This window comes from Anabrus simplex, chromosome 5 (genome assembly GCF_040414725.1).
Source record: "Anabrus simplex isolate iqAnaSimp1 chromosome 5, ASM4041472v1, whole genome shotgun sequence".
Taxonomy (NCBI): domain Eukaryota; kingdom Metazoa; phylum Arthropoda; class Insecta; order Orthoptera; family Tettigoniidae; genus Anabrus; species Anabrus simplex.
Window position 1 is genome coordinate 97,224,509 of NC_090269.1, and position 17,399 is coordinate 97,241,907.

Consider the following 17,399-nt stretch of genomic DNA (forward strand, 5'->3'; position numbering starts at 1 on the left):
CAAACTGAACTATAGTGACTGTTTAACAACGGTTTCACAAGTAATATATCCCTATTCTACTGTATTCACTGCACATTTCTTCTGTAATTATCTCCTAATTTGATAAATATGGACATAATGACTTGCTGGATGTAGTGCTAGCGTTACTAACCTGGGAACAGTTGTTATTTGCACTCATTACAGCTTTCAGATGTTTTTCTTGTTTAATGTGCTGTTGTACGGTACAGGAACTTCCTTTCTGCACTCAGTTTAACACTGTATGCGTACAATTTATTAAAACATGCCTGTTTGTTGTAAACATGTCTTTTACAAATTCATTCACTAGCTGAATTAAAAATGCACTTTATGATGGTTTCACTTTTGGCATTTTTCTTGCACAGAACTACTTTGGAGAATAATTCTGTACTGAAGCTGAAAGTTGTGTCCAATCCCTTCTCGTTTCTATTTGTTCTTGGCCTTGAGGCTTGAGGTACATAAGGGTGAATGACTGATGGTTGGGGTGAGTGTGGAAAAGGATGGTGCTTGAGACACATTAGGAAATATTTTCTCCTAATTTGTCAGAGTTCGGTATTATTGTGTTCCTGCACGTGTCTTGGAAACACAAGACTCACAGGTATAAATCCTTTCCTTACCCTTTTTCGGTCACCAACAATTGTGGGCAAGTTTGCTTGGTCATGAAAGATATTTAGCAAATTAAACCATATGTAAGAAAAATATATAATTCTTATGTTGTTACTCAAGGACTTTTATCAGTCTGACAATAAATAATACATTAATACATTTACAAAAACATTTTAAAATGATCTAAAAATTCTTAAAAATGCTAGGCTCTGTATTGACCTAAAACAGTTTTCATAGTTGAAATTGCCAATATTTGCAAAATAATGCAAAATAAAAATGTGTTATTATAGTGTGTTATATCGCCGATTGAATATCTATACTACTGAGCAATGTCTTAATGCAAAGGGGAAAAAAATGACATTTCAACAACATTTACCCCCTATTATTATGTATATCCATTAATGAATGTTGACGACCACATGTTGGATTTCTGTCTGATCAGTTGCTCTAAGTACAGTAGGCCTATATAGCAGACTGCCGGCAGTGAGTAGCCTTGCCTATTGCTGTATGTTGTGTAGCCACGATATTCTTCTTCGTCCCCTTTGTCTTTTGCGTTCTAACTTCTGTATCAGCTGTAGAAGGTAATATTTGGAATTTTACAAGATATGTCCCAGGCATAAAATTGTTCTCCTTTTAATCTCTAAATGGCAGTTCTTGATCTCTATTTGTATGTTTTACAACTACTTCATTAGTTTTGCTGTCCACAATATTTTGAGAAACCCAGGGTAAGTCCACATTTCAAAGGTCTCGATCTTCTTTATTGCAGCCATTTTTAGTGTCCATCCCTTAATATCGTACAGAATTGTAGACCTGAAGAAACAGATCTTACCCTAAAATTGATGTCCCCATCAGTTTGGAAATAGAATTGGAGATTGTCCTTGTCATTTTTGTGTTGCTCCTTTTTTCCACACTGGTCTATCATTATGTTTATTCTATTTTGACTTGAATTGTCACTTGATTATTCCTTCTCAGTAATTATTTAATGGTCTTCAAAATTTGCTAACACCATGTTTTCTGGGTGTTCCATTTAGCAAATGTTCTCTCTTAGATAGAAAACATGGTTGAACCTTTATAATAAAATTGGAAATTTTTCAAACATTCCAGGTGACGTAACCAAAGGGGAATTGGGATTTGCTGCTGTTCCTGGGAAGGAGGCCGAGTTTAAGAAGAGTCTGAATCTTGCAGTAGCGTATGCAAAAGCTCTCAACTGCTCAAGGTAGTATAGTGTTATGAATGTAATGAAACTTAATTATTAATATAGAAGTCTGAGGTTCAGTACCCTGCCACTTTTTGTCCTTGGCAATCGGAGGCCTTCTTAGACCTTTCTTTCATTTATTTTGTAACTCTATATAGATTGTTTTGCATTCTTTCTTCAGATGTCTGTTTAACTCATTCAGATCATCTCTGTCTAATTTCTCCACATTATCCATCAACTATTTTTCCTGTATTCTTTCCATAAATTCTCATTTCTCACCCTGACTATTGTTTTAAGAAGTAGAACTAGGCAAATATCCCCTCTTAACATTAATTAGAAGTGACAAACAGAGTAATGTACTGTACTCCTAAGAACAAGAGTAGCTTCAAATCGAAGGTAAGGGCCATTTTCTGTAATGGTGTGTGGTCTCCAGAATTGCCTGGTGCATGTCTTTTGAGCTGACCCATTACAGACTAATCATGTGCAAATGAAAGACTCTCCCAGCCTTGTAAATCTAATACAATCGACAGAGGTCGACCAAAGGAGGTTGCGTTGGAAAGATGAAAGCAAGAAGCCAAGCACAAGTAAGTGGAAACAATGCCAGACTCAGTTAAGGGTTTTGTGGTCACCCATCCATGCTCCAAATTTGAGAAACCCTGGTGCCACTTTTAGTCACTTTTACAACAAGCAAAGGATTCTGTTTTTGAATCCCCCCACCCACTGGCGTAAGTAAGCTATCAGTCCAAGCAATTTCCGCCCTTCTCAAGTTGCCCAAGTCAACTGTAACTATGGAGTGGAAACGAGAAAACAAAAAGACTGAGTAGGCCATGTGTGTTGACCGACAGGAACCATCAAACATTGAGGAAGGTGGTACAGGAAAATCAAACATCTTTCTATATCATCCCCTGTGAATTTCACTGTGAAACTAACAGAGCAGCACCCAAAATGACTTAACAGGGAAATACAAAGACAGGGGTTCAAGTTTCATGAACTCACCAATAAACCATCCATTTCATCAATGAATGCTAAGGACTGTACTTGGTGGTGTAAAGAGTACTGCCAGTGGTCCATGGACAACTAAAGACTTGTGATTTGAAGTGATGAATCATGCTGTACCATATGGAGTTTGGGTGTGGCAAATACATGTCAAAAGAAATATGCCGGCCTTGGCCTTTACAGTGCCCACAGTGAAATTTAGTGGAGGTGGATTGATGGTAAGGAAGGTGTTTTCTTTTATAATAAATGTTATTTGCTTTACATCCCACTAACTACTTTTATAGCTTTCAGAGACACCGAGGTGCCGGAATTTAGTACCGCAGGAGTTCTTTTATGTGCCAAAAAACTACCGACATGAGGCTGACGTATTTAAGCATCTTCAAATACCACCGGACTGAGCCAGCATCGAACCTGCCAAGTTGGAATCAGAAGGCCTGCGCCTCAACCGTCTGAGCCACTCAGCCTGGCTAAGGTGTTTTTTATGGAAGGGACTTTGTTCTCTCATAATACTACAGAACATGTTAAAGGCAGAAGGATATAACAACATTTTGACCAGATTTGTGTTGTCTACAGCTTAAGACCAATTTAGAGGTCATCACTGTGTGTATCCACTTTATAATGCTCCATGCCACAAAGTGGGCTCTGTTCTTGTGGCTTGTGGACAGTAAGGGTTGGGAGATTGAATGGCCAGCCCAGAGCCCCATCTTCAGTCCTATCAAACACGTTTGGGACGAGGTACAGGGAGTGTAATTTATGACTTCACACTTCTGGTCACCGGCCGCTGGAATCCCCAAGCTAGCGCCATATGACTTGTGTCATGCTTGGCCTGATATGAAGTGTTGACAGCTGACGCAGCAGATACTTAGCTCTCTCGCTCAGTTCACTAGTAAATGTTGAATATTTTAAGGTGTGTTATAAGGTTATATTCGTGATGGTAAAGTACACTGTAGCGCAGAGAATTGTTTTGGTTCAGTATCATTTGCACAAGAAGAAAAAACCAGTTAAAAGGTGCCTTCAAAATTTCAGTCCACAAACTGCCGTGACTTTGAAGCAAAACAATCCACACTTCAAGAAGAGAAACGAATAACTAAGACTCATCCCTCCTATAGAAGGCCAGCACACTAACAATTTAGCCATAGAGCTGGACTCCATGAATGAGTTAGCTGGAAAATTTATCATGTCCAATAATGGACCATTTTTATTCGATTTGTGAATTACCAAGAGCTTGATGTGGTGGCCAGGGATCTTGCCTATCTCGTCTTCTAGCATCTACCAGAAGATTTGTGTATTCTCAGAGTTCTTTTTATTATCCTCATTAATAGGAGTACGACATGTGCATTTACAAGGGAATATCCTTTGTTTCCACATCTGAAGGACAGCATGGAGTGGCGTTCGCTAGTTGAAGTGAAATTGATGATGGAGTTCACTAAATCTCGTCTTACCAAGAAAGCCATTCCAAAGACACTGGAGCCATGTGTGTTTTTAGACACTGGCTTCCCCTTAATTATTTTGTAACCTTCTGATTCAAAAGCCTCATCATCAGTAAATCTGGTTTCATGGACTGCTGCTATCAAAATTTTGTGCTTATGTAAGTCATCTGTTAGTTGCTTAAGTTTTCCGGTCTTGCAGAGGGTTTGGATGTTAATACTCCCAAAGTTTATGATGGTTTTAGGTTTTAATTTTGAGTTAGAATTCGTAAGGAACTCTTGACTTTTCCCACATGATGTGTTCAGGCTTCCTAGAATCCGAAGTCCTGAATGCACCACTACTGGTAGTGGGAGATTGAATACTCCCTGGGGTAGTGACATCTGTATCATTGTTTATCATCTCATAAGAGCTAGTAGAGGGATTTACTAAGGATGGAGGCAGAGGGTCTTCAAGGTCGGCCACTCCGAATCTTATTCAGGAGTGTTGATGATTCTTGCAGGGCGATTGCTAGTTGCTCCACCCCTCCTCCTTTATCTGGGTTGGGACTGGCTATAGCACTACTAAGCTATTCAATGCAGCCAGTAGTACTATAGCCATTATAACTAAAATTGACAGTACACTTAAAATTAACACCATAAACTATGGGTTGTATTATAAATTTACAGAATAAAAATGTGATTTACTCAGTCTGAGAATTTATTGATTCTAAAGTCCACTTGCTAATCTTACGTCAAATGTCACATAACTATTTTTGCACTAAAGAAATAATTTAGGATTAATCAGTCTTATGTTAAAAGCAACATATACACATAAAATTGTCTTAAAATTGGGTGTATGAACTATTGTGTTGGCCGCCAGAGATAAAATGCTATCTTGATAGACTTAGCTGATGAGAAAGTTTATTGCAGTTGGCAACAATATTTATCTTACAAGGCTTACGTCAAGTATGACCTGGCTTGGGTTTCAACAGATGTTCACATTATTGATTAAGATGGTGACAAATATGTTTGGCTGAAGGGACCTTGCAGGACAGGAGATCTTAGATCAAAGATATTTCAATGATGGACAGTATGGATCATATTGGGCATGGTACTTCCCTTCAAGTTGTGCCCTGTGTGGTTGGGGGATGCAGACAAAGAATACACCCATGGTATCCCCTGCTGGTCAAAAAAGGCAACTGAAAGGGGTGACCAAGGAATGATGAAATTAGAACCATGAGACTACTTGTGATTATGGGAGGAACACCATGGGTTGACATTACTTGCGATTAGTACCACCCTGTGAGGAACACTATGAATCTATGTTACCTAGGAGTAGTACCCTTATGTGAGGAACATCACAGATCTGGGTGTTGTCTGTGACTAGTACCATCATGTGTATCCCACCAAGGCGGGGGGGGCTCTTCGCTGCGCGGACTAATACTTATCCCTTATGTGAGGAACATCACAGATCTGGGCGTTGTCTTTGGCTAGTAACATCGTGTGTATCTTGCCAAGGTGGGGGGCACTTGGCTACACGGACTAATACTTATCCCTAATGTGAGGAACATCAAAGATCTGGACGTTGTCTTTGGCTAGTACCATCGTGTGTATCTCGCCACTTGGCTGCATGGAAAAGGTTGCGAGAAAAGGTGCCGCACGCTGCGCTGGAATGTGTCGGTTCTCCTGTGTTCAGGATGGGTCTGCGTTACCTATGATTAGTACCGCTAGATGAAGAACACCACGGGTCTATGTTGCCTCTGATTAGTACCACTATGTGAGGAACACCACAGGTTTGGCTGTTGCCCGTGATTAGTACCACTATGTGAGGAACACCTTAGATCTTAGATCCAAATGAATGATGATGAAAAAATGACAATGAAACCAAAACAATCAGTAGATCCAGTTTGCAATGCTTTCTTTTCTGAGATGATGCTTGTTATAAAAAGGGATCCAGAATACAGAGAGTAGTACCATTATGTGAGGAACACCATGGGTCTATGTTGCCTGTGGGTGGTACCATAATGCGTGATATGCCGTGGGTTTGCATTGCCTATGATTAGTACCACAGGTGAGCGGCACCAAGAGTATACATGGCCTGGGATTAGTTTCGTTATGTGAGGAACACCACGGGTTTGGCTGTTGCCTTTGATTAGTCTGGCTATGTGACGAACACCATGGGTTTGCATTGCCTGTGATTAGTACCACCATGCGAGGTACACCGTGGTGTCTACGTTACCTGTGATTAGTATCACTATATCCAGCTCTATACCTAAATGGTTAGCATGGGTCCCGGGTTTGATCCCGGCAAGGACAGGAATTTTAACCATCATTGGTTAATTCCGCTGGCACGGGGACTGGGTGTATGTGTCGTCTTCATCATCATTTTATCCTCATCACGACGCGCAGGTCGCCTACGGGTGTCAGATCGAAAGATCTGCACCTGGTGAGCCGAACATGTCTTCGGACACTCCAGGCACTAAAAGCCATATGCCATTTCATTTTTTTCAGTTCCACTGCAGGAGGAACTCCATGGTTCTGCTTTACCAGTAATTAGTACTATTATGAGGGGCCGGTGACTGGATTTTGGACCCATTTTTATAGCAAGCATTATCTCAGAAGAGAAGGCATTGTGAATTGGATCCACTGATCGTTTCGGTTTCATTGTCATTTTTCCATCGTCATTAGTTTTATATTTTAGTCAAAGGATAAATTTTGAAGTTTTAATTATTGTTTCATTTCGTTGCACTTCGTACCATTAGGGGCCAACGACCTAGCTATTAGGCCTTTGTAAACAACAAACATCATTATCACTTTCAAGTTGTGTTCTCAAAGTTAGCATTCATGCCCAAGATCTTGTAGGACGTAACTACGCGACATAAAGCTAAAGTAGAAATATCACGAGATGTATCTTGGGAATGAGTGCTCCCTTTGGCAATACAACTGGAAGGGAAGTACCATGCCCAATATGATCAATATTGACAAATAACTAATCCATCATTGAAAAATTTTGGATCTAAGATGTCATGTCCTACAAGGTTCTTTCAGCCACATTCATCTTAAGCACATCAATTATCTGAACATAAATATTGTTGCCAACTGCAATAGGCTTTCATCAGCTAAGTCTGTCAAGATCGCATTTTATCTCTGGCTGCCAACACAGTAGTTCATACATTCAATTTTTAAACTTTTTTAAGAGTATATGAGTAATTTACTAGAATGCAAGAGGGAGCTAATCCACTCAGTCATGGACTGAGATATTTTGAGTTTTGCATTTCTCTTTATTGCATGAAATTGACGACATTAACAGTCACATTTTTGGTTTGTAAGCAATAATTTTTAGTCCAAAAATAAAAATTAAAATAATTTTCATATACTCATAATTTATCTGTAAAATATCAGCTCCAAATTGCCAAATCTGAAAAATGAAATTTTAAAAATTGGTTTCTTTTACAACAGTAGAATTTTCACAAATTACGTGTTTGAAAATGCAGTTAGGTTCAACATGAATTTCTTGTTATATTTAAAGTTTACTAATAGTGTCTGGGGTTTAAGTCACACCGACACTAAGCAGCCATCTGTCACTGTCAGCCATGATGCCAACACTAAAACATATGACAGCAAACGCTTGTGCAATTGGCTACCACTAGCTGATGTAATGTTACTGCATGGCTTAGCTCGCTCTCGCACTGCAAGATTGCTATTCAGAGATATACCAAAATCTTTCTTTTGTACAGTGGGTGAGTAAAAGTGGATAATGATTATTCATATATTGTGGGATAATAAATATATAATAGTAATATCCAAATACAGGAGAGTCTCATTAATCCAAACTAATTGGGACCGGAGTCTATTCGGATGACGAAATTTTTGGATTAACCGGAGAACATCTTCTAATAATATTGTTTTACGTCCCACTAGCTACTTTTACAGTTTCCGAAGACGCCTAGGTGCCAGGATTTTCTCCCACAGGATTTCTTTTAAGTTTCCAGTAAATCTCTTACACGAGGCTGACGTATTTGAATACCTTCACATACCACCAGACTGAGCCAGGATCGAACCTGCCAAGTTGGGGTCAGAAGGCCAGCGCCTCAACCGTGTGAGGAAAATAGTTTCTACAATATAGTACATACTGTAATTTTAAATGTCCATTCTTTAGCAGTTACATTAATAAAACACGGTAAAAATTACAGTAGGGTAGTTAAGAACCAATAGAGGAGAAAATGACTAAAACTAGGTTATAGCTTGTCTCCTTACATAACATTAAGTTATTCTAGTAAAATATGACTAATAAAATGCAAGTAAATTTTCATTCTATAATAAGTTCTTTCATTTCAATAAGGAGAATTTTTTTTAAAATTGAATATTTTAGTTCGGATTAACCGGACTTTCGGATTAACGGGGTTCGGATTAACGAGACTCTAGTGTATGTCAATAACTCATTTTTTAACAATTTGTGGGTTAGCTCCCTCTTGCATTTTAGCACACATATGTGTATGTGTGCTTTTAACATAAGACTGATTAATCTTAAATTATTTGTTTATTGCAAAAATAGTTATGTCACACTCTTATGTAAGCTTAGCAAGTGGACTTTTGAATCAACAAATTCTAGTAGTTAAGGCTGAGTAAATCACATTTTTATTCTGTAAATTTATAATACAGTCCATAGTTTTTGAAGTGTACATTTTAAGCATACAGGTAATTTACCTGTTACAGGTCCTACTAGTATATAAATTGTTAATTTTAGTTATAATGGCTGAGGATTACCCTTAAAAGATCGAACAAAACTGGTCCCTTGATGTATTTAATGTAAATGTGACTCACATCAAATATTAATATGTATTGAATAGGTGAACCTTCCTTTAATTCTTATAATTGTTCCATTACACTATCACACCGCACCCCTCCAATATCTGCACCTTAAGTCCCACCACCAACAATGCTGACTCTGACGTATCACATTTCTAAATCACCTGCGTTGTGATCAGAGGAAATGCATATGTCGGCAACATTATATTAACTTTGTTATGTAAAAATAAACTGCATTTAATGAGTATTAATACATATAACACTGAATTATGTATAAATGGGTTACATACAAATGAGGTTTTATTAACATATTTTAGAGTTATGTTTTACAGAAATGTACATATAAAACAGAATTATGCAGAACTAAGTTATGTATAAACCAGTTTCAACTGTAATAATAATAATAATAATAATAATAATTAATAAATAAATAAATAAATAAATAATAATAATAATCATATAGTGGCTGCAGCTACCATGTATGGAGCATTATAATTTGGTGCAATTTAGACTGCCAGCATGTCAATATTGATGTTTCATTTTACTCTACCAGATGACAGAGTAAACCAGATCCTTCTTTTTTTTTAATTGTTTTATGTCGCACCAACACAGATAGTTCTTTTTGGCGGCGATGGGATAAGAAAGAGCTAGGAGTGGGAAAGAAGCGACCGTGGCCTTAATTAAGGTACAGCCCTAGCATTTTCTTGGTGTGAAAATGGAAAACTACGGAAAACCATCTTCAGGGCTGTGCCTCTAACCGCATGGACAACTCACCTGATTAAACAAATTCTCTCTTGGGTGATCTGCAGATGATATTCAATTACTTTTGTCGGGCAAATACCAAATGTGTCACCATAGATCTTTTACATGGCCAACATTGTACGATATGGAGGGTCAAAAGGACACACTACCACTGATTCACAGAGGGAACTAGGGTATTGCCAAAAGAAAAGGAACCGGGCGAGCGCGCAGCTGTGAGCTCGCATCCGGGAGATGGTGGTTTCGAACCACACTCTCGGCAGCCCTGAAGATGGTTTTCTGTGGTTTCCCATTTTCACACCAGGCAAATGCTGGGGTCCCATCGTCGCCATAAGATCTATCTGTGTCGATGTGACGTAAAACAAAAAAAAGAGAGAGAGAAAAGAAAGGGTAGGAGCACAAAGAGTGTAAAAATTATGGAAGACAGGCTAGGAGCTTGGCACAAGATAATAGAAACAATGTCAGACTCGGCTAAGGCCCTATAGCTGCCAACCTATGCTCTCAAAATGAAACCCTCTGATTTCTCCTGTTGGTCATCTCTTATGACAGGCATGTACTGTATTCTGCTGCCTCAAACAACATGGAGCCTGTTCAGTTTCTTTATTTCTATTGAAATTGTTGGTATGTTTGAAAATTTCTGTGGCTTCTTGTTTTAGCCAAGCATGATAATACCACTACCACTAACAGCTGGGAGAAATTTTGACGAACCTGTAACCACTAACCCCTCAGCATAGCAAAAACTGGACTGAGCAGAGAATAATATACCTCTGTCATACACTGTGCTGGGTTATCAGGATCCTGTAAATTATAGTCTCTACTCAAAGTGGCGTGAGTTTTAATATCTACTAAATTTATTTAACTACTATTTACATTAATTACAAGAGCATCGTGCTTCATATTCTAGTCAATACAGATTTTACTAACACATTCTCAAACACCCAGCCCGATGGTGTGTCAAACTCCTGTTCTCCAAACGGCCTCAGCATACAGTGAGAAGTCGTTCTAGAACAGCTCACATTACAACTAACACGTCTCGCTGAATTCCACATTGCCGTCTGACAGACTCACTCCTCCTCCTCCTCCTCATCATCATCATCATCATCATCATCAGTGTCCCACTCCAATCGCCTGGGCGTGGTTTGACAGACTCACTCCCAGTGAGTAACACGTCACTTCTGACTGCCTCATAACTGCATTCACTCAGGACTGTCTCACTCAAAACTGACTGACCTTTACTGGGTTCGCTCTTTATATAGGCCCACTGAAGATTCTTGTAGTTTCTACTTCCCGATCATTCTGGACGCATGCTCCAGTGTTATCAGCCTCCAGCTTCTTGTACAAGCTTTCTTGTCGCGACCCTCTACAATTCATCAGTGCTTTTCTTTTGCTCACTGTTATCCCACTCATATTTTCACCATTCCACTGGGGTTCTCACCTCTTGCCCCCCCCCCCCCGCTATCTTTGTCTTCGTTGTCACACAGATAACAGTACACCGCAACTGAGCAGATAGCGGCATCTTCAGTCCATTACTGACCCTCTGAGAAAGTGGACCTTTGGAAATGCCAGACACAGTTTCTGGTGAAATGTTGGGAGTAAATAGCTATAGCTTCCATCCACTACTGACCTTTGGATAATACTATTGACCTTTAGTTAGTGGACCCCTTAGAAATGTCACACACAGTTTCCATTGAAATGTCGGTAGCTAGAAGCAAATTTCAAGGGTTATTGGCATTAGTGCATATTCTAAGCATTGTTTCAAGTTTTTCTTTGTCTCCTTTTCTGTTTTTTCATTACAAGATCAATGACTTAACTTGTTGGCTTCCACCTGACACACATGTGCGCCACGTTGTTCCCATACTACATGCCGTAGATGCACATGTGCGTCATAGTATAGGCCTATGTTCCACTTTTGCTTATCCTTTGCAGGTTATAAATTTCATGTTTTGTCCGTATTGAAGATCTACTTGTGATACAAATTCTTATAATTTTGTCAAATACCACCTATTCAATACAATATATTTCATATATAAAAATTTACATATATATTACATATATAAAAATATGTAAATTTTTATTACATTTTTATAGTATTGAATATATGTAATAAATATGTAAGTTTTTATGTTTTTATTGTATTGAGTAGGTGGTATTTAACAAAATTATAAGAATTTGCTTGTCCTACCGGGCGAGTTGGCCGTGCGGTTAGGGGCGCTCAGCTGTGAGCTTGCATCCGGGAGATAGTGGGTTCGAACCCCACTTCCTTCCCATTCCTAGGTCTTTCCTGTTTCATCGTCACCATAAGACCCATCCGTGTCGGTGCGACGTAAAGCAACTTGCAAAAAAAAAATTCTTGTGTTTACTGGTCTGCACTGTGGTTGGGCTTTGTTCTTCCATGATGGCACTCAGATTAAGGTTCAAGTTACGTGTTCGGATTAATGGAACATGAACTATTGCCTTCAAACATGGGGTAATCTATCTATATATATGTATATAAAATAAGAGTTTTGTCTGTACATTGCTCAGAATATAAAAATGTTTTTTCTGTGTCTGTCTGTATGTATGTATGTATCCACACTCATCACAAGAAAACGGCTGAAGAGAATTGAATGAAAATCAGTATGTAAAGTTGGGGAATAAGTCGCTACAATCTAGGCTATAAATAATTTTATTTACTCTACGGGAAATGGTAGTTTAAGGGAAGGCCAAAAATTTTAATTCTCAAATATTTGTTACTAGTGGTCCTATCGATAAATACTACATAACTAAAGTTATATAGAATTACATTTCTGATCATTTATGTCTGATAAATTTTTACTCTACCAGCTATAATAACAGAGATATTCATGAATTTGGATTTCTGTTACTAGGTCCATATCAATGCTGAGCCACGAGAAAATGGGTAAGCAGGATTTAATGAAAATCGGTATGTAAAACTGGGGAATAAGGAACTACAGTCCACGTTATAAATAATTTTATTCACCCTGGTTGAAATGGTAGTTTAGGGGAGACGCCTAAAATTTAATTTTTAATTGCTTATGTTATTGGTCCTATTGAAAAGTATTACATAACAAGACTGATAGAGAAATTTCTGATCATATATGTCTTATTCAGTTTTACCATACCACCGGTGGTGGTGGTGGTGGTGGTGGTGGTGGTGGTGATTATTGTTTTAAAAGGAAGTACAACTAGGCAAGCATCCTCTATATAACACTAATCAGAGAGGGGAAAAAAAATGGAAGGACCGAGCTTGATAGCTGCTGTCGCTTAAGTGCGACCAGTATCCAGTAATCGGGAGATAGTGAGTTCGAACTCCACTGTCAGCATCCCTAAAGATGGTTTTCTGTGGTTTCCCATTTTCACACCAGGAAAATGCTGGGGCTGTACCTTTTTTAAGGCCACGGCCGCTTCCTTCCCATTCCTAGGCCTTTCCTATCCCATCATCACCATAAGACCTATCTGTGTCGGTGCAATGTAAAGCAGATAGCAAAAAAAATGGAAGAAGTCCGACACTTTGAAAAATGAAGGTATCGACCAAATAAAGACAAAGGCCATGAAGGGCATAAAAATGAAAAACTCCCTAGGTCTCCATATGTAAGTTAATACTGTTGGAGGCAGAAGAGGACAAGGGAGGTCGGATAGTATAGATGGAAGTGAGGAGCCTGGCACAAGTAAGTGGAAGCAATGCCAGGACTCGGCTAAGGGTCACGTGGATGCCAACCCACCCTCCCAAGTTCACAACGTGTATACTACTTAACGTAGAATTCCGTATACCGTATAGAATTCCGTAGCGAGGCATGGGTACATCAGCTAGTAACATATAAAAGTGGCAGTAACAGTTCTACTGGTCTTTCAAATATCAAAAGAAATGCAAAAGGCAAGTCAGTGAAAGGATGATGTAAATTGTGCCACATAAAGGGGAAAAGAACCGACTCTATTTATTATTATCCTCGTTTCCTTAAAAATTCTTTGTACTTTACTTAGAGGCTTGGTTTAGGATTTACCACTAGTGCTGTACATGATGCAAATGACTACATTAATATATCACTACTGCATCAAAAAACAGTCACTGTACCGAAGGATATTTTTGATATGAACTATTATTTGAAGATAAAAATTTCATAATGTTCTGTATTGAACTTATTACAATTAAATTGAAATAACAAATAACGTAGTTCAACCTATTCAATACAAGTAAATAAGAAATGTGGTGTTACATTCCTATTTAATTACAAGCGGAAGCGGTACCAGTTTCGACCCAAACTTTGTGTGTGTTGTGCTACTATTCAGAAGATTGCGCCTTACTTCATATAAGTGACTGACCTTCTACTTCTTCTAGATTTTATGATTTAAAATCGCGCAGTGCCAATCCCCATTATCTTATATTGCTTCTTCAACTGTTTTTGAGAAAGACTCATTCTTTAATTTCTTATTTACATATGCATTGTTTTTGCATTTTATTCGGCTGATGATGACCCAGATTGGGGTTGAAACTGGTACCGCTTCTGCTTATAATTAAATAGGAATGTAACACTTCATTTCTTATTTACTTGTATTGAATAGGTTGAACTACGTTATTTGTTATTTCAATTTAATAATGAATGATTATTACATAACAATGTAACATCTTATGGGCATCATCGATGATTGTTCACGTGTATGTGTAAAATCTTCACTTGCGATGTTAAAAATATCAGCTCCTGGGCCAATTCATAGGTTTAATTAAGGCGGCAGTGAACATCTTAACCAGTTCAAGTCATGTACAGAAATAGGAACATCAAAAGGAACACAATAGGACTAAAACAACAGGTCAGTGTGTAAAAGAGGAAGAAACAGAGAAATTTGCGATTTGCTTTATATCACACCGACACAGGTAGGTCTTATGGCGATGATGGAAAAGGAAAGGCCTAGGAATAGGAAGGAAGCGGCCAAGGCCTTATTTAAGGTACAGCCCCAGAATTTGCCTCCTGGTGTGAAAATGAGAAACCATGGAAAACCATCTTCAGGGCTGCCGACAGTGGAGTTCGAACCCACTATCTCCCATATGCAAGCTCACAGCTGCGCGCCCAACCATACGGCCAACTTGCCCAATGAAGAAATAGAAAGAAAACACAATAAGGACAAGGACAACCTCTACAGTTTCATACATTGCCGTCTTCAAATAGATTGGCTCTTTCCTCATCAATCCCCATTCTTCTAAATTTTTTTTTTTTTTTTTTTTCCGGCTTTGACAAGCTCATTTTGCTTCCTAGCTTCATCAGAAGGGCAGGCTTCAATGCTCATTGAGGGGCCATCTGACAGATATTCCTATCTTTTTATATATTTATGACTTGATTTACTCTTCTCTGTTCCCATCCATTACTTACTGACTTAAACAATTGTTGTACTGCAGGATCCACATCATGTCAGGTCGAGTTGAGAATATTACCAGAGAATGCGACCAAGCCTATGAGAACAATATGAGGTATGCTGCTGATCTGTTGTCTAAAGAAAATATAGTTGGGCTGATAGAACCCATAAACCCATATTCTGTGCCCAAGTACTTCATGAACTCGTACGATAAGGGTAAGTGACTTTAATTTATCCATTAAAATGAAGTTCACCAAATGTGATTATTATCAGAGTATTCAAGTTCTTTGGGTTTTTTCAGTCATAAAACTTTGAAGCACATGCAGTGACTACACATGAAGTGAGATATATGCCTCCACTAGTGCAGTAGAACCTCATCAGTGCACTAGCTGCCAGTGTTGTGGAAAAGTGTGGCAAGCCGATTGTCAAGTCTGCTGAAAAAAGCCCAAAATAGCCTGAATACATTTATAGTTATGTCTATTTTCAGTCTTGGTAATAATAATAATAATAATTTCAAAGTGCTGGAAAAATTTAGTACAGGTAAAGAGACCTTAGCAATAATTCAGCAGACACTTGCAAACACAAGTTCCAAAATAAAGTTTCTTGGGGAATTCTCAGAACCTTTTGAAATCAAAACTGGGGTTATACAACGAGGTGGTCTTTCTTCAATACTTTGTAACTGTGTTTTGGAGAATGATCAGCGAATGGAAAATCTAACTCCAAGAAAAGAATATTCATGAAATCTGAATTGAATACAAAATATCTAGCATTAAATCAATCTGTTCAGTCATTGCAGATGATTTAGCTATTCTATCAGGCAATTCAAATACTGCAGAGGAATAAATCCATCTTTTGAAAGAGAAAGCAGAAAAATATGATGCAGATACTATAACCGTTTGAAAGAAAAAGTAGGGCTATAAATTTCTTTTGATAAGATGGAATTTATGACAAACATTAAAAGATGCTCCAAAATATCTTAACACAGAATATGAAAAAAAAAAAAGAAAGTAAACACTAAAGAGAACTAGCTTATCAATTAACTAAAGATAAGTTCACTGGACAAAAAATTAATCACCCCAGGAGAAATCATTTAATACTATGTAATTCCGCCTCTAGATTTGATAACTGCGTGGATTCAGGTAGGAAGTGAGTCCACAAAGTTGTGCAGGTACGTCACATCCAGGTTAAGCCAGTTGCTGAAGATTTGATTGCGTAATTCCATCAAATTGCGGGGATGCTGATGTCAGTGTTTTACCCGCTGTTCCAACATGTCCCACAGATTTTCAGTGGGGTTCACGTCAGGTGATTATCAGGCAAGTCGAGATGTAATAGGGTGGGCAGGTGTTCATGAAACCAGTCACGTGCATGTCCAGCCCAATGAACTTGAAAATTTAGGGTATCAGTTGCATACTCATCATGCAGATGTTAACGGAAAGGAAACAGCTGATTATCCAGAATGTTTAAATAAACATGCTGGTTCATATTAGTCGTCACCTCATTGAGCGGGCCCAATCCATGACACGAAAAACACCCCCAAAATATCACAGACCCACCTCCGGCTTGAGCCTGACCTTGCACACATCCAGGATGAAATGCTTCGTTGGGCTTAGGTGCACTCGACGACATGCGTCATTGCAATATAGGCAAAAACGCGATTCGTCAGACCACATCATGCTCCACCAGTCGGTTACTGTCCGTGTTCGATTATTTCTAGCCTGTTGAAGACACGCAGCTTTATGTGCCTGTGTGAGCAACGGTCTCTAGTGAGATGGCAGACTCCAAATGTTCATTGCATGCAGTTCCCGTCGCAATGTTCTCTCACTAACAGGTTGGGATGGACCTTCATTCACTGACTGCAGCAATTCCTTTCAGGTTTGGAAGCATTTTGTTTCACAAGCTGTAAAACGCATCTCTGGTTCCTCTCAGTTCCTCTATCTCTATATCACAATTCTGATGTCGTGTTTCTTGGCCTCGTGAAGTACATCACTGCTTTTAGACATGTTGAACAGTCCACTGCAAAACACCAAGAAATCCAGCAACTTCACACACGGTATGACCATGGGCACGGCCAAACACGATTGCCCCCCTTTGTCACTCTGTCACATCCTTACATCTACCCACGTTGACGTACACTGTCCGCTTGAAACATCGTCTCACTGATTGCTACTGCATTATCCTTGCGTAGAGGCAGTAAACGTGCGGTTGAGCATGGGCCTCTTTCGCTGCGCCATCTGTACAGGCTTAACGATCCATTTTGCGTGTGCAAT

The 17,399-nt window shown here is 38.8% G+C and overlaps 1 protein-coding gene across 1 annotated transcript in view; it reads left to right on the plus strand.

The window, feature by feature from the left end:
* Nucleotides 1-17,399, plus strand: part of Gip (hydroxypyruvate isomerase-like protein Gip) — a 48,437-nt gene that overhangs the window by 579 nt on the left and 30,459 nt on the right. Inside the window, exons 2-3 of the mRNA XM_067147034.2 lie at nucleotides 1,726-1,837; nucleotides 15,176-15,348. Coding sequence (XP_067003135.1) covers nucleotides 1,726-1,837; nucleotides 15,176-15,348 — 285 coding nt within the window. The remainder of the gene's footprint in view (nucleotides 1-1,725; nucleotides 1,838-15,175; nucleotides 15,349-17,399) is intronic.